At 39.6% G+C, this 23,744-nt stretch overlaps 1 protein-coding gene across 1 annotated transcript in view; it reads right to left on the bottom strand.

The window, feature by feature from the left end:
* The window catches only part of LOC124711859, a 41,166-nt gene that overhangs the window by 5,768 nt on the left and 11,654 nt on the right, over window positions 1-23,744 (bottom strand). Inside the window, exons 7-8 of the mRNA XM_047242098.1 lie at window positions 14,309-15,736; window positions 10,183-10,326 (exon numbers count right to left, since the gene is read on the bottom strand). Coding sequence (XP_047098054.1) covers window positions 10,183-10,326; window positions 14,309-15,736 — 1,572 coding nt within the window. The remainder of the gene's footprint in view (window positions 1-10,182; window positions 10,327-14,308; window positions 15,737-23,744) is intronic.

The raw sequence follows: 23,744 nt of genomic DNA, 5'->3' as shown, positions 1-23,744 counted from the left end.
TTTATCCATTATTTCAAGAAATGACTTTATTAACTGTGCTATAATGACACCTGCCACATAATATAAATTTGTTGTTGCCCGAAAATGCAATATTTAGCAGTGTGAGCAACACTACAATCAATTAATTTTTGACCTTTGTTGTGGTAGGGTTGTCAGAGGATCCAGAATGTTTTATGGTCGAGATGTTAGCCGTATACCATGGTTAGCTATTAATGTATGAGGGTTGAATGAAAAGTAATGCCTCCACCTTTATTAATGGGGTTTGGATGAGAATATTTTAATAAATCAAATGCAGAAATAATACTTAGAATGTGATCGTTAATTACCAATATTCACTTGCCCACATAATCACCAACCAATTGGATACATTTCTGCCAACGATGAACAAGTTTTCTGAAGCCGTCACGGAAGAAGTCAACACTGTTTCCGCAACCAGTCTCATAGTTCTCTCAATGACTTCATCAGAAGCATAATGATGTACCCACAGATAGTCTTTCATTACTGGGAACAGATGGAAGTCAGATGGTGCTAAATCTGGACTGTATGGAGGATGCCATATGGTGGTGAGATCCAGTCTCTGAAGTTTTGCTGTGGTGGTACGTGAAGTATGTGATTTGCCGAGCAAAGCAATAGTGTGACCCACACATTCTTGTGAAATGCCGATTGTGCTTGCAATTTCTCTCTGAGTGATACGACGATAGTCTTGAATCAATCTGTCAACATTTTGCTTGTGAAACTCAGTGGTTGCTGTCACAGGCTGTCCAACTCTTTGCTTGTCAAGCAGGACAGATGTTCCCGCATCAACATCTTTAAACTTACTCACCTACCGACACACAGTACTCACATCAATACAATCACCATAAGCTGCTTTCATTCTGTGATGAATCTCCTTTGGGGTGACACCTTCTGCTGTCAAGATTTCAACGACTGCACATTGCTTAAATCGCATTGACCGACCGTCTATGCAGGGTTCCATACATTACACTGTAACAACACAACCGTTCAATGCTAAAGCTTTGCGCCAACTGGAGCTGTAGAGAAGGGACTACAGGACAAGCCAGTACCTGTCGCATACCAATGCTGCCAACTGCTGAAGAGTTATGAAGGTGGAGGCATTACTTTTCAGTCAACCCTCATACAACTAATAAGGTACATTTTAAATTTTTTGCTAATCTGTGAAGGATTCCACATTATTTCCTTACTATTTTGGACAGTTTGTTAAAAAACTCTGCAACAGGATACAGAGTGTCACTCAGACTCCAGACAAGAAAGTACACTCTTATTTTTTTGGTATTGTATATTCTAGTTCATCTGAAATTGATTTTTATAGCTGATACCATATTCAACTGAGAAGTAAATGTGCTAGGAACTGAGTGTAAAAATTTCTAGATTTCTGAAGCTGTATTTGTAAGGTATGTGGTTTTCAACACGGGTACTCTCAATCACCTCTTTCACAGCACAAATACAGATTGGAAAATGGAAAAAGATCACCATGAAGGAAGGTACCCCATTTGATAGTTTGGGATATGTATTGCGTCCAGTCAGCAGAAAAAATAAATTTCAAAGAAACTGCTACGCAAAAGGGGTGTTTGGGTGATATCAGTGCATAAAACTAAGCACACAAATTCAAATCCTTACTAAAAAGTAGTCATCCAGCATTTGAAATACTGCTCTTAAAATATGAACTCTCCCTATACCTCTTACACCAACATATTCTACATATGAAATGAGAGACAGTAGAGATTTTATTATAAGAGGCAGCTTGTGTACTTTTTGATCATTTGTATTGAGTGAGTTCCACTTCTTGGGATGGTGTTACACCATCTGCGGTAAAAAAAAAAAAGTCGAAGATGAGCTTTTTTCTCCGCCCCGAGGTTCGATCACTGCATTTTCATACATTATTCAATGAAGTAAATACTAATTCCGTATTGTTCATCTTCGAATGTAGCAGCATTTCAATGTATTACGAAAATCTGAATGGCAAGACTGTTTGGGATGTTTGTCAATATGGCCAACGCTATATTCTGAATTTTTCCTACCTGTGAGAAGAGATGGTTGCTAATAGGAACTTTTACGAATTGTGAATCACATGCAGTATTCTCTTCACCATAAGAATAATACGAATATAAACATTTTGCCATGTATTCTTTCGTGTTTGCTGCTATCTCATTTAAATCCTGTCTGCCTAATAAACTACGAAACTAGAGTGAGACAACAGCAAACACAGGAAATTAAGCACGGCAATTGACTAGATTTTTAAATCTAAGATGACTAATTTCTGTGCAGAATGTAATGTACTAAAGAGGCGTCTGCAAAGATTTTCAAACGGAGAAAATTTTTCGCTAAACTCTCATTCAGAACATCATCTATCATACACAGTCTATTATTTGATTCTTGTTGATCATTATCAAAGAAAGCAGCAGTGTAAGTAACAACAAATAGCAGTCTCTTGCCATTGTAGCTAATGAGACGATGCCCCTCTCTCTCTCTCTCTCTCTCTCTCTCTCTCTCTCCCTCTCTCTCTCAAGTTGTAAGCGGCGGTAGTGTGCGCAAAAGCAAGCCATGCCACGAGTGGCGACAGGCCGTAAACACTCATTATCAGAATGCGACAAACAATGCATGACACAGTACAATTTTCAGCTTAGAGTGACGTAAACACCTATAACAAAGAGAACAGCACTTATCAGATCAAAGAAAAATAAGCAATCAATTCAAACCAGATGAAGCACGTGAAAAAGGAAGGATACCCGTATAAATAAGGATGGAGCGCCTGACACATAGCAATGGCTACCTGGTAAAGCTTAACTGCTAAGTTTATGACTCGAACCAAACTACTGTAGCTATATCATCATTCATTTGACCTAAATTGTGTCTCATATTACAATGGACCAACTTTGTTTCAATTTGGAGGTGCGGCCTAAACTTTTCTCTCCCCTTGAATTTCGAGTCTCAAATTTCAGGTGCGGCTTAGATTCGGGAAAAGTTTTTTCCTCGATTTCGAGTCTCATTTTTCAGGTGCGGCTTAGATTCGAGTAAATACGGTAGTCCCCTGATAGTGCTGCACCTTCTTCTGTGACTGGCGAATGGTGGTGGGGTTGTGAATCTCTGGGCAGATGGCGAAAGTTGGTACTGGCTACACAGCTGTCCCATTATGTGTTAAAACAGGCTTGAGTATTGCCTACAGCTGGAAGTACACATGAGCTAGCAGGGGACGCTTTGCCTGATGGAACTGTCGCTGATCTTCCTGAGAGGTCTGGACAAGAGCAGAGGGTGGGATGGTTTGTCACTGGGAGCTTCAATGGTAAGTGAGTGATGGAACACCTCAGGGAAAGAGTGGGCAGGTTGGGAAACAAGGCCAGTGTCCTTTCTGTTTAAGTGCCAGGAGATCTCATCTGAGTTGCAGAGAAGGCTTTCCTGGCAGCAGTTGAGTGCACTAGGTGCAAATAACAGCTCTCACAGATACAAATGACACCTGCTGCCCGGGTTCAGAGCCATTATCAATTCATATTTGGTGAAGACAGTTACCCTCACTTTTGGGGTGGAAGGAGAGCTATTACTTTGCTGCATCATTCCCAGAACTGATCGTGTTCCCCTGGTTTGGGGCCTATTGGGAAGGCTTAAGCCAGAGGCTCAGATGATTCCACGAAGATCTTGAATGTAGATTTCTCAATCTTTGCTATCTGGTGGATAATTGTGGGGCCTCCTTAATAGGTCAAGTGTACACTATACAGAGGAGTGGCTACTGTGACAGTGAAGTACCTGTGGTATGCACCTGTGAGTTTTTTAGGATAGAGAAATCCCTCAATAGGATTAATAAGATGTGCTCTGATTCCAGACAGGGTAGTCATTTGTCATAACAGTTCAGAGAAATAAGATGTTGATTCAGTATTAGTTAAGTGCAGGGGCATCTATGGAAATGCTCCGGAACTATGCTTGCTTATAAGCAGTTAACAGTTCCCATACAGTACTAGGATCAGAATACTGTCTGGAACCAGGTGTCAATAGCAATGAAATTCCAACTGGAGTGTATATCACAAAGATGGGTTGAACGTTAGTGGTGGAGGTGTGTTTATAGCCATAAAAATATGACATCATCTAGTGAGATTAGTACAGATTAGATTAATACTGAAATGAATTCATTTCATCTCAATACAGATTCCAAATGCGAAATAACTTGGGTGGTGACATGCGTTAAAGATGGGGCAAACATGGAGATTTGAGCTTATCAACAACAGACTGGGAGACTCAAGTGATTCGGGTGGATATTAGGGACAGGGAATCATGTGAAAATTGTTTTAAAGTCATTATCTGAAAATGACCTTGAGCAGTTAATCAGAGGACTGATTTGTGATGGTAGTACCTTTGAGCTGCTGGTGACAAAACAGACCTGAACTTTTTGGCCCTGTTCGTGTAGAACAGGAAATCAGTGATCAAAAGATTGTAAATAGGAATAGAAAGAAAGGTACGAAGATCCTTCTGCTTCACAAGAATGACAAGAAACATTAAGACCCGCAATGGTTTGATATCCATGTTAGAAAGGTATTACAAAAGTAAAGGGAGCTTCGCTGCAAATTTAAACATACCCAAAGCCTCACAGACAAAAACTAAACGAAGCCAAAATTAGCATAAGGAGAGCTTTGTGTGAAGAATTCAAGAAGTCGAAAATAAAATTCTGTCCACAAATTTGACGGAAAATCCTAAGAATTTACGGTCTTATGCTGAATGCACTCTGTGGATGTAACAGCACTGAAATGGAGGATACCATACATAAACAGCTTTTTACTGAACTGTTTCACAGAGGTAGGTTGTCATGCAGTGAGGTGTAACATGTCATTGATAGAATGAGATGTTCCACATCCCTGATATCCACTGGCTGATGAAAGATGTTCATGTGTTAAGGTGGTTAACAAGTAGAAAGCACCCCTCTTTCAGGAGGTTTTTGATGGCTTGTGCAGATCTGAAATGTACCAATCCTTTGCTATCTGCGAAGCGGGCCGCAGACTGGTGTTTCTACCAGTTGGGTGGAGTTGTTTCCTCCATGGGGCCATGAGGAAAAGACAATGAGCACAGGTGACCTTCATAATGCCGAAGAAACCATCATGGAATGTTCAGATTTTATTGTACTATTGTTCTGAGTTTCTTGCGATACAGACATTTAACAACATCTAGCTGGAATGTAATGCATCTGTAGTTGATCATTAAGAAAAATTAGAGTTATGTATTATAGAAAATACATTAAGTTCAACTTCGATGAGTGTGTTATTCCACTGAAACTAGAAACGTCTCTCTCAGCATCTTTCACAATGGGTCGAAGTCCACAAGGGGAGAAGCTGTGTCATGGTTCAAGGGTGCTGAATAGCAGTATCCTTGCAACATTAGTATTGAATGGCAGGCAGGAGAAAAAGTAAGAAAAGCAAGAAACCTAGAAAGATACGGAAGCTAGGGATTGACTACTGGACTGTTTCAACAGCCTAGCCCTAATACCATCATTAGGGAAATAAAGACCAAGGAAACACAACCTTTAAATAATCGCATGAATGACAAAATGGCTGACATTGAAATAAATGACTGCTGACTGTCCCATCTGAAATAGTTCAACAAAGGGAGAGCCACTAGACCTGACAGGATACCAATATGATTCTACATAGAGTATACAAAAGAACTTGCCCCTCTTCTAGAAGCAGTAAACCGTATGTTTCTCGTGGAGCAAATTTTTGCTGTTGATTGGAAAAAAGAAGAGGTCATTCCCATTTTCAAAAATGCCCTCCAACAGACACACAAAACTACAGGCCTCTATCTCTGATAGAAATCTGTCGTGCATTTTTGGAACATGTTTTATGCTTGCATAGTACGACATTTTTGGAGTCTGAAAAATCTCCTCTTTAGGAATCAAGATGGGTTCCGAAAGCAACTATCATGTGAATTACAGATTGCTCTGTTTGTCCATGAGACCCAGAAGTTGGTAGGATATGGGTGGCAAGGTAGATGCGGTGTTCCTTGACTTCTGTAAGGCATTCTATACAGTTCTGCACTGCTGCCTAATGAATAAAACACAAGAATTTCTAGCAAACAGAACACAGCATGTCATTCTCAACAGAAAAAAGCGTCCAAATGTAAAAATAATTTGGAGAATATTGCAAGGGATTGTATCTCCTATATTACCTATCGCAACATATGTAAATGACATAGTGGACAACAATGGAATTTCTATAAGGCTTTTTGCAGATTACATTGCTGTATACAGATAAGTCACAATGTAAGAAAATTGCAACAAAATGCAGGAAGACCTATAGTGGATCACCACTTAGTGCAGGGAGTGGCAATTGACCCTCCACATAAACAAATGTAATGCATTGCACACACATATACAAAATGACTCATACTGGAGGATTACACAACTGCAGAGCAATCACTAGATGCAGCTACTTCCATAAAATGTCTGGAAGTATGAGTAAGGAGCAATTTTAAGTGGAATGACCACATAAAACTAATCACAGGAAAGGCAGAAGCCAGAGAGATTAATTGGAAGATGCCCTGGAAATGTAGCCTGTCAACGAAGGAGGTAGCTTGCAAAACCTTCACTTGACCGATACTTAAGTATTGTTCATCAGCATGGGATCCATTCCACACAGGATTTATACAGAAAAGAAAGAAGATCCAATGAAGAGCAGTGCATTTTGTTGCAAGTTCATTTAGTAAGTATGAAAGCATCACAGAGATGATAAACCAACCCCAGTGGCACATGCTGCAAGAGAGGCATTCTGCATCACAGCATTGTTTACTGTTGAAGTTCTGAGAAGGTACATTCCTAGAAGAGTCAACAAATATATTGCTTCCTCCAATGTACATCTTGCAAATGACCATAAAGATAAAATTAGAGAGATTCAAGCTCACATGGAGGCTTACAGGTAATCATTCTTCCTGCTAACCACCTGCGACTGGAACAGGGAAAGGAGGAATTGATAGTGGTACAAAAGGTATCCTCAGCCCTGTACCATAAGGTGGCTTGCGCAGTACAGATGTAGATTAGATGTAGGTATAAACACAGTCATTCTTTGTGCACAAAATCTATCAGTCCAATGAGAACTCAAGTCTGAAGACAAATTTCATTACTAACACAAGCTAGTGTTAACCATAATTTGCCACAATTTGTTAGACAATGCTGAAATAAAAATGACTCCGATTCATAACTTTGTAGCCATTTCAGTAAGTTATGCTACGCAATTCCCAATGACAACAGCAATAATTTTGATGAATTTAAACATGGGCAACATCTAATTATGATGGGGACTGCTCAGGACGCCTGGCAGATGACGTTACTGTAGAAATTAATGAATGAGTCCATAAAATGGATATCACTGATTGCTGCCCAAAAGTGTGTGAAGTAATAGAGCCCATAGGTGCATCAACGGGAAAGACAATTAATATTTTAAATGATAAGTTGTTGATAAGATAACTGATAGTCTACCGAGTGCCACAATTGCTGATGGTATACAGCAGCTGGGTGTAGCTTTCAACTTTAAAGCTGTTTTTAGAGAAATTTAAGCGAGTTTTATATTTTATTAAATGGCGGTACCAGTTGCTTACATACATATGTATCCCGAGATGCCATCTGTGCTGTTTCTAAAGAGCAATGTGTCAACACATTCATTTGGAAATGTATCCACAAAAGCGTAAACTGCATGGCTTGTATTATGATTTGCTACCTCCACCCCCCCCCCCACCCCCCCAACCTCTAGCCCCTAACTCAGCTACTTTTTCTTGTTCCCAAAGATGAAGTCATAGTTCATAATTAAACATTTCTGCTCAAATCATGTCATCATTGGGCAAATACATATAAAACATATATCCCTAAAAGGAAATTATGTTTCAATTTTTTTTCTCTAAAACAATTCTTCATTCCTAACATGCATGCTTATTGAACCACAACTTCTATAAACAGATTGGGTAGGGAAACAAATATAGCACTGTAGACAAAGGAGCAGTGGAACATCTCTCACATTAATCACTTCCTAATTATCTTTTTTATTAATCAATTATCCACAAATCACTACTATAATATTTCAAAAAGGGATTGTAGAGAAGAAAAATAACAATCACAACATTCATAAAAAGTCTGTACTCATCTTCACTTTTCAAGGTTGGTTGCAATTTCTTAAAAGTACTTCCAACATTCTATTTTTATATATTATTTTCACGTAGTACCTTTGCTGTACTCTCAGATGTGTCTATATCTGACTTCTACGACTCCAGTAATGTTTCTGTGGATAGTCTATTTTTCTACATTACTTTAAATACTACTACTACTACTACTACTACTACTACTACTACTAATAATAATAATAATAATAATAATAAAACAATCGAAAGTCCAGGATGGAATCATGGCAATATTATAAAAAGGGCAGTTGCTACTCATCCTTAAGTGAAGGTGCTGAGTCACAGATAGGCACAAGAAAAAGACTGACACACACACACACACACACACACACACACACACACACACACACTCCCACACACACACACACACACACACAATGACCACAGTCTCTGGCTGCCGAGGCCAGAGACTGTGGTTGTGTGTGAGTTGAGTGGAGTGTGTGTGTGTGTGTGTGTGTGTGGTTTTTGTCTAATTTTGTTTGACAGTCTTTTTGTTGTGTGTATCTGCGACTCAGCACCTCCTCTATATGGTGAGTAGCAACTATCCTCTTCATAATATTGGCAATAATAATAATAACAACAACAACATTAATTCATACAGTCCACAAAGGAGGAGATAAAATTGGCCCCAATAACTTACAAAATTCTTTCAAAAGTGCTACAAAACAGACTGGAAAGACAACTAGATCACTAGTTAGGACAGTATGAATGAGAGTTTGGAAAAGGATGATACTGTGTGGAATAAATTTTAAATCTACAATTTACAATCAGGTACTGAAGAAAGCATTTGTAGATTTCAAAAAAGCATGTGATCCAACTGACAAGAAAATATTATTCAAAACCTTAAGAGAGTTTGGAGCTGACGATACACCATTGGCTATTGTATATGACACAGTAACACATACAGGATCCAAAATTAAAGTTTTAGGTGAAACCTCCAAGGTTTTTGAGATCAAAATTTGGGTAAGATAAGAAGATGAATTGTCCCCACTGCTGTTCAATTATGTGCTAGAAAAGGTAATAAGAGAAATCGAGGAAAAGGACATGAGAAGGAATTTAAAGAATCACAACTAGGAGAAAGAGGATTATCTAAGTTTTCACTGTGGCTTTTGCAGACAATCCTGCCATCTTAGCTGAATCTATAGACGATGCAGTAGTGCAAATAAATGTCCTACAAGAGACAGTTTAAAAAGCAGGCCTATGTATACCTTTTGAAAAAAACAAGAGTGTATGAGAGATGTGCAGGATGCACCAAAATATATGGAAATTGATTACTGATGAATAAAAAAGACTACAGAATTTAAATACGCAGGTGAAATAATACAACCAAATGATTCTGACAAAGAAGCTAACTTAGCAGGGACAAGGAAAATGGAGGTAGCTTCTAACAACTAACAAAAACCCTGTATAACAGGAAACCTATTTCCATAAATGGAAAGCTCAAGCACAACAGTGTACTAAACCAGAATACCTTTAAACTTCAGAATGCCTTTCATTAAATACAGCTAAACAATAAGGTGAAAGAGAAAAGAAGGGAAGAAAAACAGTCAGGAAAGTATTGCGATCAAAATATGAGAACCCGAAATGGAAATTAAGATGCAATAAAGAAGTTTATGAAAAAATGAACCAATATCAGACAATTAGGAACAGAAGATTTGTATTCTGTACACATCTAAAAGAGTTAGGTGAAAATAGAATAACAAAAAGAACTTTTTTTGAGAGAAACTGAAAACAAAGAAAAAGAAAGGTGCAATATGGACAAAAGGAAGAAGAGAAAACATAAGGAAAGAATGAAAAACTGCTGGAAATAATGAAAGAAGAAAAGAAAGAGGACGTAAGCTCCTTCATGTAGTCTTAACTACACAAAACCAATAAAACAACAACAACAGAACAATATTCACATTTCCTTTCACCAACTCATCATCTTAATCCAGAACTGGACTGATAGAAACAACTTCAGAGCCACTGTATACATCAACTCAAAATTTTAACTTACTGTAAAATTCTCAAGGTTTTTTGTACCTGTTTGAACTGCTTCTGCATTGCATTGTTCAGCTGTTGATGATACGTGATGATGTGCATCATCAAGACCCAAATTATGACCAGCATGCTCCAAGAGAAAGTTCAATTCTTCCAGCCCGTCACTGCTGACCAATATTGCATTGTCTTTGAGAAGAAGGAAAGAACAAATTAGAATATTTATTGACATGACAAAACACACACACACACACACACACATACAATCAGTCAGTTACATGCACCTGAACTTCTCTTACATATTATTTACTCACCTTCCCTTAGAGCATCATCTTAGCTTTTTATTATCTCGCAAAATCTAACTTGCAACTTTCTTTGTCTACATAACATCCATTTGCCTGGTTGCATGGCCTCTCCATTTACTGCAATCATAATCACATCTTCCACTTCAGGCCATTACCTAATGCAACTGTTTGTTCTTCTTGAACCTCTTACAGTTAACCAGTTTTTGAAACATTTTTCCATTAAAGTCCATGTGTCATTTTCATGAGTCACAACTGCCAACATAAACTGATTATAAAATTCCTGTTTCAGAAGTATAGAAAACTCTGCTTACTTTGCCAAAAGCAGTCCATGCCATTTTTATTCTTCTGCTTACTTCTTTTCCTGCCCAGCCAGTTGTCTTCAACTGCCCTACATCCATAAGCTCATCAATGGTTTCTACATCTTCATTGATAATCTGTACATTTTTTTAAATCATTACACTCAGCAGTGGAGCACCACTGAACTTATTTCACTGATTCTTCCGCTTTACCCAAAAATCTCTTCATTTCCTCACTGTGACTTTTCTTACGTTATTCTGTCCATGTTCTTTTATATGTAACACTTTAAAACTTGGTTTAGCTTTAAACTGATGCTTGTCAGTTAAAGTTCTGAATACAACTCTGTCCTGCAGAATTTTATTTGTAACTCTTATTTCCTGAAGATCCATTTCAATATCAAGTATCCAATTGTTTTAAATTTTTCTTGAGAGAGCACAGTAGGAAATCCTTTTGGTTGGTCTATCATTGTTCACTCTGGGAATGTGGACAGATTCCCTCAACACAGACCTGACCAAAAACGTTCCTAGGTGTTAGGTTGGTGCACAAGTTCATAGCATTTTCATTTCGCATGTTGGTATTTTGGTATAGCAACCAGAATTGGTTTATTTAACATTTATCATTTTTTATCTGTATTTGCTTTTACTATCTGAATTTACACATTTGCATTTTGTCATTTGGAAATAGTGAGTGGAGCTGTGGATGCTAGAAAATGGAGAGCAAAGTGGAGAAATCAGAACATTTCTGACATATTCTTCTGTTCGAGTTCAATTGAGAAGTGACAGTAGTGGAGGCAGTCAGAAACATTTGCACCATGTATGGGGATAATTCCAATGGGCAGACCACTGCAAGAAAATTGTTTTCTCATTTTGAAGATAATTGTTTTGACATTAGTGACTCTCCACATTCCGGAAGACCTTTGAGGTATGATGAAGATTGTTTAAATGCATTAACCCACAATGATCCACCTCAGTGTACTTGCAAACTGGCAAACGTGATGAACTGTGATCATCCCATCATTGTGAGACATTTTTGTGCAATAGGGACAGCTCAAAAATCAGGTGTATGAGTACCACTTGCTCTAAGCCAAAATACAAATTTGCAGGTGGCTATCTCTGCTTGCTTGTCATCTTGCGAACAACAACGACATTCTTATCCGGCGTCCTTACTGGTGATGAGAAATGATATCTTTATGCTGACATAGGGAAAAGAAAGGAATGGTTGAGCCTAAACAAAGCCACAACTCCCCATATACAGAACTGTGCACATCCACGAACGATAATGCTATGCATCTAGTGAAATGGTGATGGTGTGGTGTACTACAAATTGCTCCTCTGAGGTGTAACTATCATTGTGAACATTTACTGTCAACAGCTGAAACGTCTAGCAGACATAATCCATGAACAATGATCAGAAAGACTGTGTGAAGTGATGCTACTCCACGATAACACCTGCCTGCATTCTACTAGATTGACAAAAACATTATACAGGAGTTGGGTTGGGGAGTCATACCATATTCACCTTATTCACGTGATCTCGTGCCCTCAGTTTTCACCTTTTCCACACTCTATCGAACAACCTCCATGGGACTGCCTTTCCAGATCGAAATGTGCTCTAAACATGGCTGGACGAGTTCATCAACTCAAAACCACATTATTTGTACAGTCATGGAATCAAAATGTTACCCAAGCACTGGCAGACTGTTGTAAATAGTGAAGAAGAATATATTATTGATGATTGAAGTTTCAGTTGTGTTTATTAAACTTATGGAAAAACACTATGAACTTCATCAACCTAATATTTTCTTCTTCTTTTGCTAAGTCTTTAGTTAATGATCTACTGATAAACATTACAGTCTGTGCCACATACAATGCTTTAGGTCTGAGTGCTCTGATGCAATGTTATGAGATATTAATTTTCACTGTACCTACTTCGAGTTATTCTATAAGCTTTTTATAATTTAATGATTCTCTTTTTGTTTGCCTGACAAAGCTTTTTATATAATTTAATGAGTCTCTCTTTGTTTGCCTCACAATTTAATCCAGAGAACTGGGTGATTTCTCCTAGAAATTTAAATTGTGTACTATGTTATTTTTAATATATTAATTATACAGTGTTTCACATATTATTGAAGTGCTGTCATTGATTGGGAACTAGTACCCCAGCAGAAAGCTCCCATTTACCATACGGCAGTTCAGACTGTGTTCCTGCAGTATGGCAGACACTGTATCAGTTTTATCCAACAATAAATTACATGAGCTGGGAACAGCATTGGAAAGAAGGCTGAGAAAATTTAGCACTTCTGACTGGAGTGTCAGCAGCATCTGCTGACAGAGCTTTGCACACACTCATTCTGAAACTTTGCAAAGTAATGGCAGTACACTGACCAATTCAGATACTGTTGTTCCTCATCAATACTGCAACTGGTTGTTGGAATCTGTTCATGATGGTGAGCCTGATACTGAAATGCCCTTATTTTATGGTGAGGTGTGGTTGCATTTCTCAGGGAACATGGACTATTAAAACAACAAATGCTGGAGTTCTGAAAATCCTCATTAGTTACATCAAGCACCTATGCATGATGTGAAAACAGGAGTGTAGAGTATAATCAGTGCGACATGAATAACTGGACTGATCTTTTTCCACAAAACCATAACTTCTGGTAGGTAGTTTAATAATATGCTGCAACTTTTCTTTCAGAGCACCAGCAATTAACAAAAAACATTGAGTTATTGAATGCAAAGCAATGCAAGAACTCGTACAGCCGAAATGTGTATGACAATACTTCAAAATAATTTTCATGATATGATATTATTTGATATGCCACATCCATAATATTTGTTAGTGTTTACTCTCTCACTGATATTCAGCTAATTAGAATTGGAGCATTAATTCAATTACATATGGTTAAAGCCAGTAATAAAACCATTCCGACACTTTCAGAAAGTGAGTTACAGAAATCTTAGATCAGGTTGAAACAACAGTGATTCATACATATTTTTTCTGAGATACTAGTCTAGCATCTTATAGTTCAGTTATAATGATCCTGTGATAGTTCAATGAGTCAAGTAATGAAGACTAGTCATCATCTACTGGGGGATCTTCAATCCAGTTCAAATGCTTGTCAATTGTTTTTCCATGTACTTGTTTTTTCATATACCTATACACAACAATGAGAATATGTAGATGGTAGCATACTACACAATGACTGACAATTCTTCTCCCTCTATGTCTATAGTTCTCAGTCACTAAGTTATTTTAAACAGATGATACGCCTTGTTTTCTAAATCAATGTCATTAGAATGACATTTAAGCACATTTTACTTTCGAAGTGAAGACTGGTTTTATTTAACAAAAAAATTTTCGTCATTCAGATCACTAGTAATTTGTTGTACATGAACAAGACACATTATTTAAAGTATCTACTTATCAACTATGGACACTGAGCAGAAACAGCTGAAACATAAGTTAAGGTAGGAGCAGGAGATGAATATAAATACATTTATTAGTATTAAAATCAAATTTCATTACTGGTAAACACTTAAATAACACTTCAAGTAAAGCACACTTACCATTATAGTGAGCAGGGTCATTCTCAAGCTGAGTTTTATCTTTCTCATTACTGGTGGTTGGCAACAATCTGCTGGCTTCAGCACTAGAAGTGGCTGTTTGTTCAGGTCCATGCTGCCACTGATTTTCTACAGTATGTGTGACCCCACTGTCTGGCACAAGGTCATCAATACTGAGGACTGCTGGATGACTTTCTGGCATCACCGTAGTCTGCCAGTCTTCAACTCCTGTTGATGTGGCTTCAGAGATGATGTTCTCTATGTCAAAGTTTGAAGAAACACTGTTGCTATTTAGGACTGAAGTGTCTGTTGCTGCTGCACTGACAGACACTGATTGCTCAATTTCAGAATTTTCAATATGATCGTCCGTGTGTGTGCAGTTGTCTTCTGTGTCATTTTCACAATTCTCTGAAGCTCCTTCCAAAAAGTTTGCAAAATCACCTCGGGATGGGTCTTGGAATATTTCGTTCCCATCAGTAGTAATTTGCTCATTTGGCAGATCGGATGTAACTCTATTGTCATCTGAAGTTCTATTGGCAAATGGGGTGAGATTAATGTCAGCAGAATGGCTGTTTCCTAGGTCGCCAGTAAGCCAATTTTCCTTATCAGTATCACAACAAGGATTCAAACTGGAACTGTCAGCTTCAGATGCACAGTTCTGACATTCCTGTACAGATGGGTCACACCTACAGGGGTTACATTTGCAAATATCAGCCCCCGCAGCAATGTCTTTCAGTATATTTCTGGCTGAACCACCTGTTGTTTTCTCAACATCTGAAGAAAAATTTGTACTATGATTCACATCAATCATGTTAACAGATGAGTCTGCTTCTGTTACAACATTTGTGGACCAGACAGGCCCTGATAAATTTTCTGAAAATTGTTCAGTTTCTGTAGGATTATTTGTTACAGACGAAACGAGAGATGAGCACTCCATAATATCTATCCAAGTTTGGGGATTGTCTTTATCCTTAGAGGAGTTTAAGTCAGAAACATTCTGACACTGTGTGTCATTTTGAGAAGATGTTGAAACTGCTGGTGTGTTGTCTGTGCATTCAAGAGTGTCTGCAGGGACTATTGCAGAATCTGGTTTGCCAATGTTGTCAACTGTAGGACAGGGCTCAAATGTTGCTAGTGGTACACCATTTTCACTATCAAGTACTGTCACTTCATTTTGTGATGCGGTAAATGGAAACACAGTCAGTTGCTGTGTACGCTCCATTTGGCGCAAATGTTCAGAACTTGTGCTCCAACCAGTAAGCTGTATTCCTTCTAGATGACCAGTAGACGACACACTGATGATTGCAGGTATGGTCTGATCTTCACTGTGAATTACACCTGGTACTTTTAGTGAACTGGTACTACTACTGCATTCCTGAGAAGGTTGAATTTCCATTCGCTCACTGCCAGTATGGTGGAACTTGAGTAGTCCTGTACAGAAATGTCATTAAGTTTTCAAACAATGTGTGATGAAAATGTAAAACAGCTAGTGAATATAAGGCACAATTTGTGGTATTGAGAAAGATAGGAGGAAGTTAGGGGTTTTCTACTGCAACTTGAATTGTAAGCACTAAAAAAGCAGAATGAACAGAACAAAGAAGGTTGTGAATAAATGTCAGTGAACAGTGCAGATGGCAGCAAAGGTTTTAACACTTCCTCCTCCTCCTTTTTAAGAGGGTATGGAACAGTTTTTTAAGTTCATGTAACTACATTGCAATACAACAGTTAAAATCATGGTGGTATTCTAAGCTCTAGTAGTTATGAATAACTTCAGTCAAATTGACAATACTTGGCAGTATGTAACATTACCAATTCAAAATTTTCAACATATTTTACACAGTTTCTGTGTTTCCTATCCATAGGAAAAAATGAGAGATGAAAAGATGATGATGATGATGATGATGATCATAATAATAGGCAAAGATACTATCTTTTGTGTTACAAAATTGCTTAACCAAGAAACATGTCAATGTAGTCATAGTTACAAAGAAGCGAAAATAAGGTGCACAGAAACAAGTATTAATGGACTGGCAAATTGCGGGCTGGCTGGTTGTGGCTGGGGAGCTAGTGCCTGACAGTGTCCTAGATGTGTTAATTTGGATTCAGACAGGTTACCAAGACATCAGTGCAAGTTCACTGTCATGTCCCCCAAACCACTGTAACATGATTCTTGCCTGGTGACTTGGACAATTATCATGCTGAAAGATGCCACATTAGTTTTAGGTACAGGGAGCTGGCTAAAGCCGGAAATAAGTTCAGCCAAAATTTTATCAAACGATCTAACAGTGTTCAGAAAGGATAGATTAAATACATTTGGTGGTGGAGTATTTACTGCTGTCAGAGGTAGTTTGCCTTGTAGCAAAATTGAAGTAAATAAGTCATGTGAAATAGTATGGGTACAGATTATACCTGACAATCGGACTAAACTATTAATTGGATCATTTTACCGGCCCCCAACTCAGAAGACATAGTTGCTGAACAGTTCAAAGAAAACTTGAGTCTCATTTTAAATAAGTACTGCACTCATACAATTATAGTCATTGGTGACTTCAACCTACCCTCGATATGCTGGAAAAATTATACGTTTAAAGCCAGTGTCAGGCATAAAACATCATCCGAAATTGTACTGAATGCTTTCTCAGAAAATTATTTTGAATAATTAGTTGATGAGCCCACTCGAAGCATAAATGGTTGTGAAAGCGTACTTGACCTTTTAGCAACAAATAATCCTGGACAAATACTGAGTGTTGAGATGAATACAGGGATTAGCAACAACAAGGCAATTGCTGCTAGGCTGAATACCGTAACACCTACAACCATCAAAAAGAAACGCAAAGTATATCTATTTAAAAAAGCTGATAAAAATGCTCTTAACATCTTTTTAAGAGACAGTCTTCACTCCTTCTGATCTGATCATGTAAGTGTAGAAAAGTTGTGGAATGTTTTCAAAGATAGTATCAACAGCAATTGAGAGATATATACCACATAAATTAATAAGTGATGGTACTGATCCCCCACAGTACACAAAAGGGGTCACATCGTTGTTGCAGAAGCAACAAAAAAAGCATGCCAAATTTAAAAGAACGCAAAATCTCCAAGATTGGCCAAGTTTTACAGAAGTTCAAATATAGCGCGTACTTCAATGCGAGATGCTTTTAATAATTTCCACAACGAAATTCTGTCTCAAAATCTGGCAGAAAACCCAAAGAGATTCTGGTCATACATAAAGCACACCAGTGCCAAGACACAATCAATGCCTTCACTGTGTGATAACAACGGTGAAGTAACTGATGACAGCACCACTAAAGCAGAGTTATTAAACACGGTTTTCCGAAACTCCTTCACCAAAGAAGACGAAGTAAATATTCCTGAATTCCAATTAAGAACAACAGCCAAGTTGAGAAACATGGAAGTAGATATCCTCGGTGTGACAAAGCAGCTTACATCACTTAATAAAGGCAAGGCCTCCGGTCCAGATTGTATACCAGTTCCTCTCAGAGTATGCTGATAAAATATCTCCATATTTAGCAATTATATATGACCACTCCCTCACAGAAAGATACATACCTAAAGACTGGAAAAGTGCTAAGTCACACCAATACCCAAAAAGGGAAGTAGGAGTAATCCACTGAATTACAGGCCTATATTACTAACGTCGATTTGCAATAGGGTTTTGGAACATATATTGTATTCAAACATTATGAAGAACCTCAAAGAAAACGATTTATTGAGACATAGTCAGCACGGTTTCAGAAAATATTGCTCTTGTGAAACACAACTAGTTCTTTATACTCATGAAGTAATAAGTGCTATCAACAGGGGATGTCAAATTGATTCCATATTTTTAGATTTCCAGAAGGCTTTCAACACCGTTCCTCACAAGCATCTTCTAATCAAACTGCGTGCCTACGGAGTATCGCCTCAGTTGTGCGACTGGATTCGTGATTTCCTGTCAGAAAGGTCACAGCTCGTAGTAATAGACGGAAAGTAAAACAGAAGTAATATCCGGCGTTCCCCAAGGAAGTGTTATAGGCCATCTATTGTTCATGATCTATATTAACGACATAGGAGACAATCTGAGTAGGCGTCTTAGATTGTTTGCAGATGATGCTGTCATTTACCGTCATGTAAAGTCATCAGATGATCAAAACAACTTGCAAAATGATTTACATATGATATCTGTATGGTGCAAAAAGTGGCAATTGACCCTGAATAAAGAAAAGTGTGAAGTTATTCACATGAGTACTATAAGAAATCAGCTAAATTTCGATTACGCGATAAGTCACACAAATCTGAGGGCTGTAAATTCAACTAAATACTTAGGGATTACAATTACAATTATACTAAACTGGAATGATCACATAGATAATATTGTGGGTAGAGCAAACCAAAGACTACGATTCACTGGCAAAACACTTAGAAGGTGCAACAGGTTTGCTAAAGAGACTGCTTACACCACGCTTGTCCGGCCTATTCTGGAGTATTGCTGTGCGGTGTGGGATCCTCATCGGGTGGGACTGATGGATGACATCGAAAAAGTACAAAGAAGGGTGGCTCGTTTTGTATTATCACGAAATATGGGAGATAATGCCACAGACATGATATGTGAATTGGAGTGGCAATCATTAAAACAAAGGCTTTTTTCCTTGCAACAGGATCTTTTCATGAAATCTCAATCACCAGTTTCTTCTCCGATTGCGAAAACATTCTGTTGACACCCACCTACACAGGGGGCAATGATCATCTTGATAAAATAAGAGAAATTAGGGCTCGCACAGAAAAATTTAAATGCTCGTTTTTCCCGCGTGCCATTCGAGAGTGGAATAGTAGAGAGACAGCTTGAAGGTGGTTCTTTGAACCCTCTGCCAGGCACTTTATTGTGAATAGCAGAGTAATCACGTACATGTAGATCAAGTGTGAAGAGATGTAAATGGTCTGCAATAATGTTTGCGTACTCCACAGCTGTCATGGTGCCTTTGATTATTACCACAGGCCCCATGGAAGCTGAGGTGACTGCCTCCCATAGCATGATCCTGCCCTCACTGCCTTGCATCTGCAGTGCGTAGTATATTTTGACCAGTCATTTGCCTGAAGAACTGCGTATCCGAACACGATCAGTGATCTAGTAACAAGAAATCTAATTCATCCAACCATATGACACAATTCCAGGGTCCAATCTTGATGAAACTAGCAAGCTAACAATCAACCACTTTTGCCATTTTTGAGATACTCGTTTCCATGTGCAGGACTACAACAATCTGCCCTTTGTCAAAGCCATATTTGTCAGTGGATGTCCCCATATCCAGCCCTATTACTGCTAGAATGATTATTCATTCATCTCTGCTCTCTTAATATACTTTTCTTACCGCATCACATGCCTGCAATGCCACCAGGTGGCATTCCATTTCACAGTGGGCATGATTATGTTTTGGCTCAAAAAATGTGTATGCCTCTTTAATGCTCCTGCATTTTCTCTAATATCATTTACAAACCTTCCATTATTTCATCACCTTAGTCTGAAACCAGCAAAGAACTTCATTGGTGTATCTTACGGCTATCTCCCTGGCTATAAGCTATTCTTACCCAATTTTAATTTTTGATATGGGCACAGCTGTGTGTGCCTTGATCATTTTGTTGTTTTCCCATTTCTCCTAGCTATCCCCAACATCTATCTATCCATAGCTCACTGAAAACCACTGTTTTTCAATGCTTTGTGTACTGAAAGTTCACACCGCCCTGTAGTAAGTCAAAAACACACACACTTTGATTGCAAACATTCCTGTTTAGATAATACGGAAATTTAATTTTGAGGATCATTTACAGTTTACCATAAACCAATCTAGACCATTTTTATTTTTATTTCACTTGGAATTAATCAATTTGCCTCCTTTCTTGTGAAACTGAATGTTAACAGCACTGTTCCAGTCCTCGGACATTTTCTACTTTGGCAGACATCATGTAACCAATTTTTAAAGTTCCTTTTGGATAAATTTTCATCAGGTATAACCAGTTCCACTAAAATACCTTTAGGTGCATTAACTTTTTTCATGCCTCACCTGGTACAACTTTCATGCTATTTTAATTTTTAATGAACTACATTTCTGATTCATCTCTGAAAAATGTAAAAATTTAAAGAAATCGTCAAATACATCTATAATCTTCTCTTTCTTGTTAGGTACTATGCAACCTGCCATCTTACAATCATCATGAGTGGCATGTATCTGATACAAATTCCTGTCTTATTTTCATCAGACTCTTACAGTAAGGGGAAGTACTCAGTAGAATATAAATAATGGAAGTAATGGTAACAAGTGGCCTCATAGTTGACAGGTTGAATGGCTGACAGGCGTGACATTCGTAGCTGCAACAGACAGAATACATGCTTTGTTGTTGCTGTAATTTTTATATATTTTGAGAGAGATAAACTCATGCTGCAGTGTTCTCCTTCAGCACACTAGTGTAGAAGCTAGCACAACAACAGCTAAATGAAAAATCCAAGCAATTCACAAGTTTGTTTATATGTAAAAATCGACTTCAGACTTTTCCTTTGAGGGAGACCACTTGTGCAAAATTCATGTGCTGATTTGAGAGTCTAGATTAGTGTATATTACTGTTCACGACAGTTGTGCATAATATTTCATTGACTGTATGAATACCCATTTGTATTGCAATATATTGTGAAATTTCGAACATCCACAAGTGGCATGATAAACTCCTATTGTTATTGTTTATTGTTGGCTTTGAGGCGTCGATAGTTTGTATCGACCATGAAACTTCATAGGCAGTTCGTTTGTGTTTTGTGTCTTCTGCGCTGGTGTTTATGCAATAGATTATATGCACTATGCAATGACCACGCCAAACACTGCCTTGTTCGAAGATGTGGATGCACAACTCCGCTCACCGAGGTTCGTCGTTTCTTCGCCAACGACGTATTCATCATTTACGCGCAGTGATTCGCGTTCTCAACCAACGCTGTGTGCTAACCTCATTAGTTTTCAACGGTCAACAACTATGCTGTTAGAACTAACAATGGACTCAAACTTCACATCACCGGATTATGCTCGTCTGATAGTGAAATGTGAACTGAATAATATTTTGAATTCTCTCTCCTCAAATTGAGTGTTTCAAGAACAAAGTGATCCCCATCCGACCATGTGTTTAGCCACCCATCGGCATGCTACATCAGTTACTGTCAGGCCGTGTGCAATGCCGCCATTACTACAAACTGCGGCAGATCCATTCCGTGCACGTGGTGTTCCAGTTGTGTCCAATTTACATGCACAATTCAGTGTTTCGCGTAACATGGACCCCTTACCTCGCCTCAGCGGCCTGCCACATGCATTACAGGCATGTTGTGCATCAGATAGTTTCCACGCGGGTGGCATTCTCAATCCCCCCACCCCCCCGTCACTTGTGGAGGGCCCCTGTTTCCTGTCGCTCAACCGCCTGCCACTCCCACAGCACCACCTGTGTCTGCCGCACTGGTCTCAAGCCCTGTTCCGGAAGTGGGTTGCTTCCGTCCAGCACTCATCACTCATGGTCCAGTTTTTGGGGGCCCTTCATGTGCAGTTCATCCGCCTGTTTCCACAGTACCGTCCGTGCCTGCCGCGCCGTGTTTTTGTGACATGCAGTCTACTATGCCAGCTGCCGCTACTACGGATTCACTCGTCTGGTTTACATCCAGGCCTACTGCGCCAGCCTATGACATAACCTCAGTTCTGCTTCTACCCCAGGAGATGTCGAAGCCGCTGTCATCACCCCCCTCCTGGCCACCTGCCGAAACTACCTCCCTTATAGGAGGACAACCCGGCATGGTGGTTTGTGCTCGTCGAGCATCTGTTCGAGTTACATCATGTGTCTGATGACAAGTCAAAGTTTCTCTGCCTCGTCACACACCTCCACAACCATTCGGATTTGATTTGGGACCTGCTCCTTTCACCACCACGTGCACCAAAATACCAGTTTGTAAAGAAGACTATAATGGAACAACTTGCCTGCTTGCCACAAGAGTTAATAATCAAGATTCTCTACGAGGAGCACCCGGGGGAACACACCCCCTCACAACTCTGGCGCCGCCTCCGATTGCTCGTGAATGAGCATACCATGCACGATGCCACGCTATGGGCTGTGTGATCTGCCTAACTACCTACCGATCTACAAATCCATTTGTTACCACATTCGTTCGAATCCATTGGCTCCTGCCTACACATCGGTGACCAGTTGCATTCGCTGCTGCGGCAACATCAGCCTGTTCATTCCACTCCGTTCGTCGGAACAGCAGCCAATGCATACCGACCTTTGGCCGGTAGAGGCAGGGCTCGCTTCGCCATCACCTCGTCTACTTCTCCTGGCAGCATCTGCTTACTCTCTCTGCTGTCTGAGCACTCCAGGATCGCCCATGCACCTTATGTACTGGTCTATTTACCAGAACAAATCAGCGAGGACAAGCCCCCCCCACTGTCGCAGTCTCCACTCCTCCCAAACACTGATCGCAGGAACTAAGAGACGCCGAGTCCTGCGAGGAACGTAACAGGCGTCCTCTTACATTACACTCTGTTCACTTATCTGCCCGGCCGAGTGGTCGTGTCTATGTGACTGACATTACATCAAGTCTAGCTTTTCTGGTCGACACTGGTGCTGACGTATTGATCATACCTACTTCGATGGCTCCACCCGCTTCTTCTGACGATGCCACTTCTACGAGCTGTCAATGTGTCGATGTTACCTACCTCAGGCTCAGTAAAGGTTACGGTGACCCCATCTCCTCCTCTACGTTTTCCGTGGATGTTCTACATTTCCAACATCGATGAACCGATCCTCGGTATGGATTTTTTCGCTCATTACGAACTATCTCTGAATGTCGTACAGGGTTCAGTGCTCCACCATCCTACGAATACTCACATACCGTGCACCCGCACATATGTCCAACGCTCTGTTTCCACCGCAACATATGATATCATACACGAGTGTTCTGCCCTCGAGGGCAACATTGTGACCTGCATTACCAACCTACTGCCAGAATACGACTTGGTGACGCAACTCTGCCAGGACAACGACAAGCTGAAACAACACATTGCATCCACTTACAGCATGCTCATCATGGCTTGTACCTATCTTCTGCAACTGCAGTCCACGGCGCCGCCACCTAAACAAGATTGCTCGACCGAGCCTAGCTCGAACTCTCATCAGGTTAGTCCACAAACTTTACTTGCGTGTGAAATTCCAACCCCCCCCCCCCCCCCCCCCACGTCGCGCGCGCCTCATCTAGGGCCACGTGTTTCAAACAGTGCTGCTAGTGACAGTCACGCACGTGTTGCGACCATGCCCACCTCTCTGACAGCTACCACGCGTGTTAATAAACATTCCCCCTCTCTCTCTCACCAACCACATGACACAGCAGCCATTGAGGCCCCACATGTGCAAGGTGAATAGCGGACAG

Source organism: Schistocerca piceifrons, chromosome 8 (assembly GCF_021461385.2).
Source record: "Schistocerca piceifrons isolate TAMUIC-IGC-003096 chromosome 8, iqSchPice1.1, whole genome shotgun sequence".
NCBI classification, from domain to species: domain Eukaryota; kingdom Metazoa; phylum Arthropoda; class Insecta; order Orthoptera; family Acrididae; genus Schistocerca; species Schistocerca piceifrons.
This window is presented reverse-complemented; position numbering and strand designations above follow the sequence as displayed.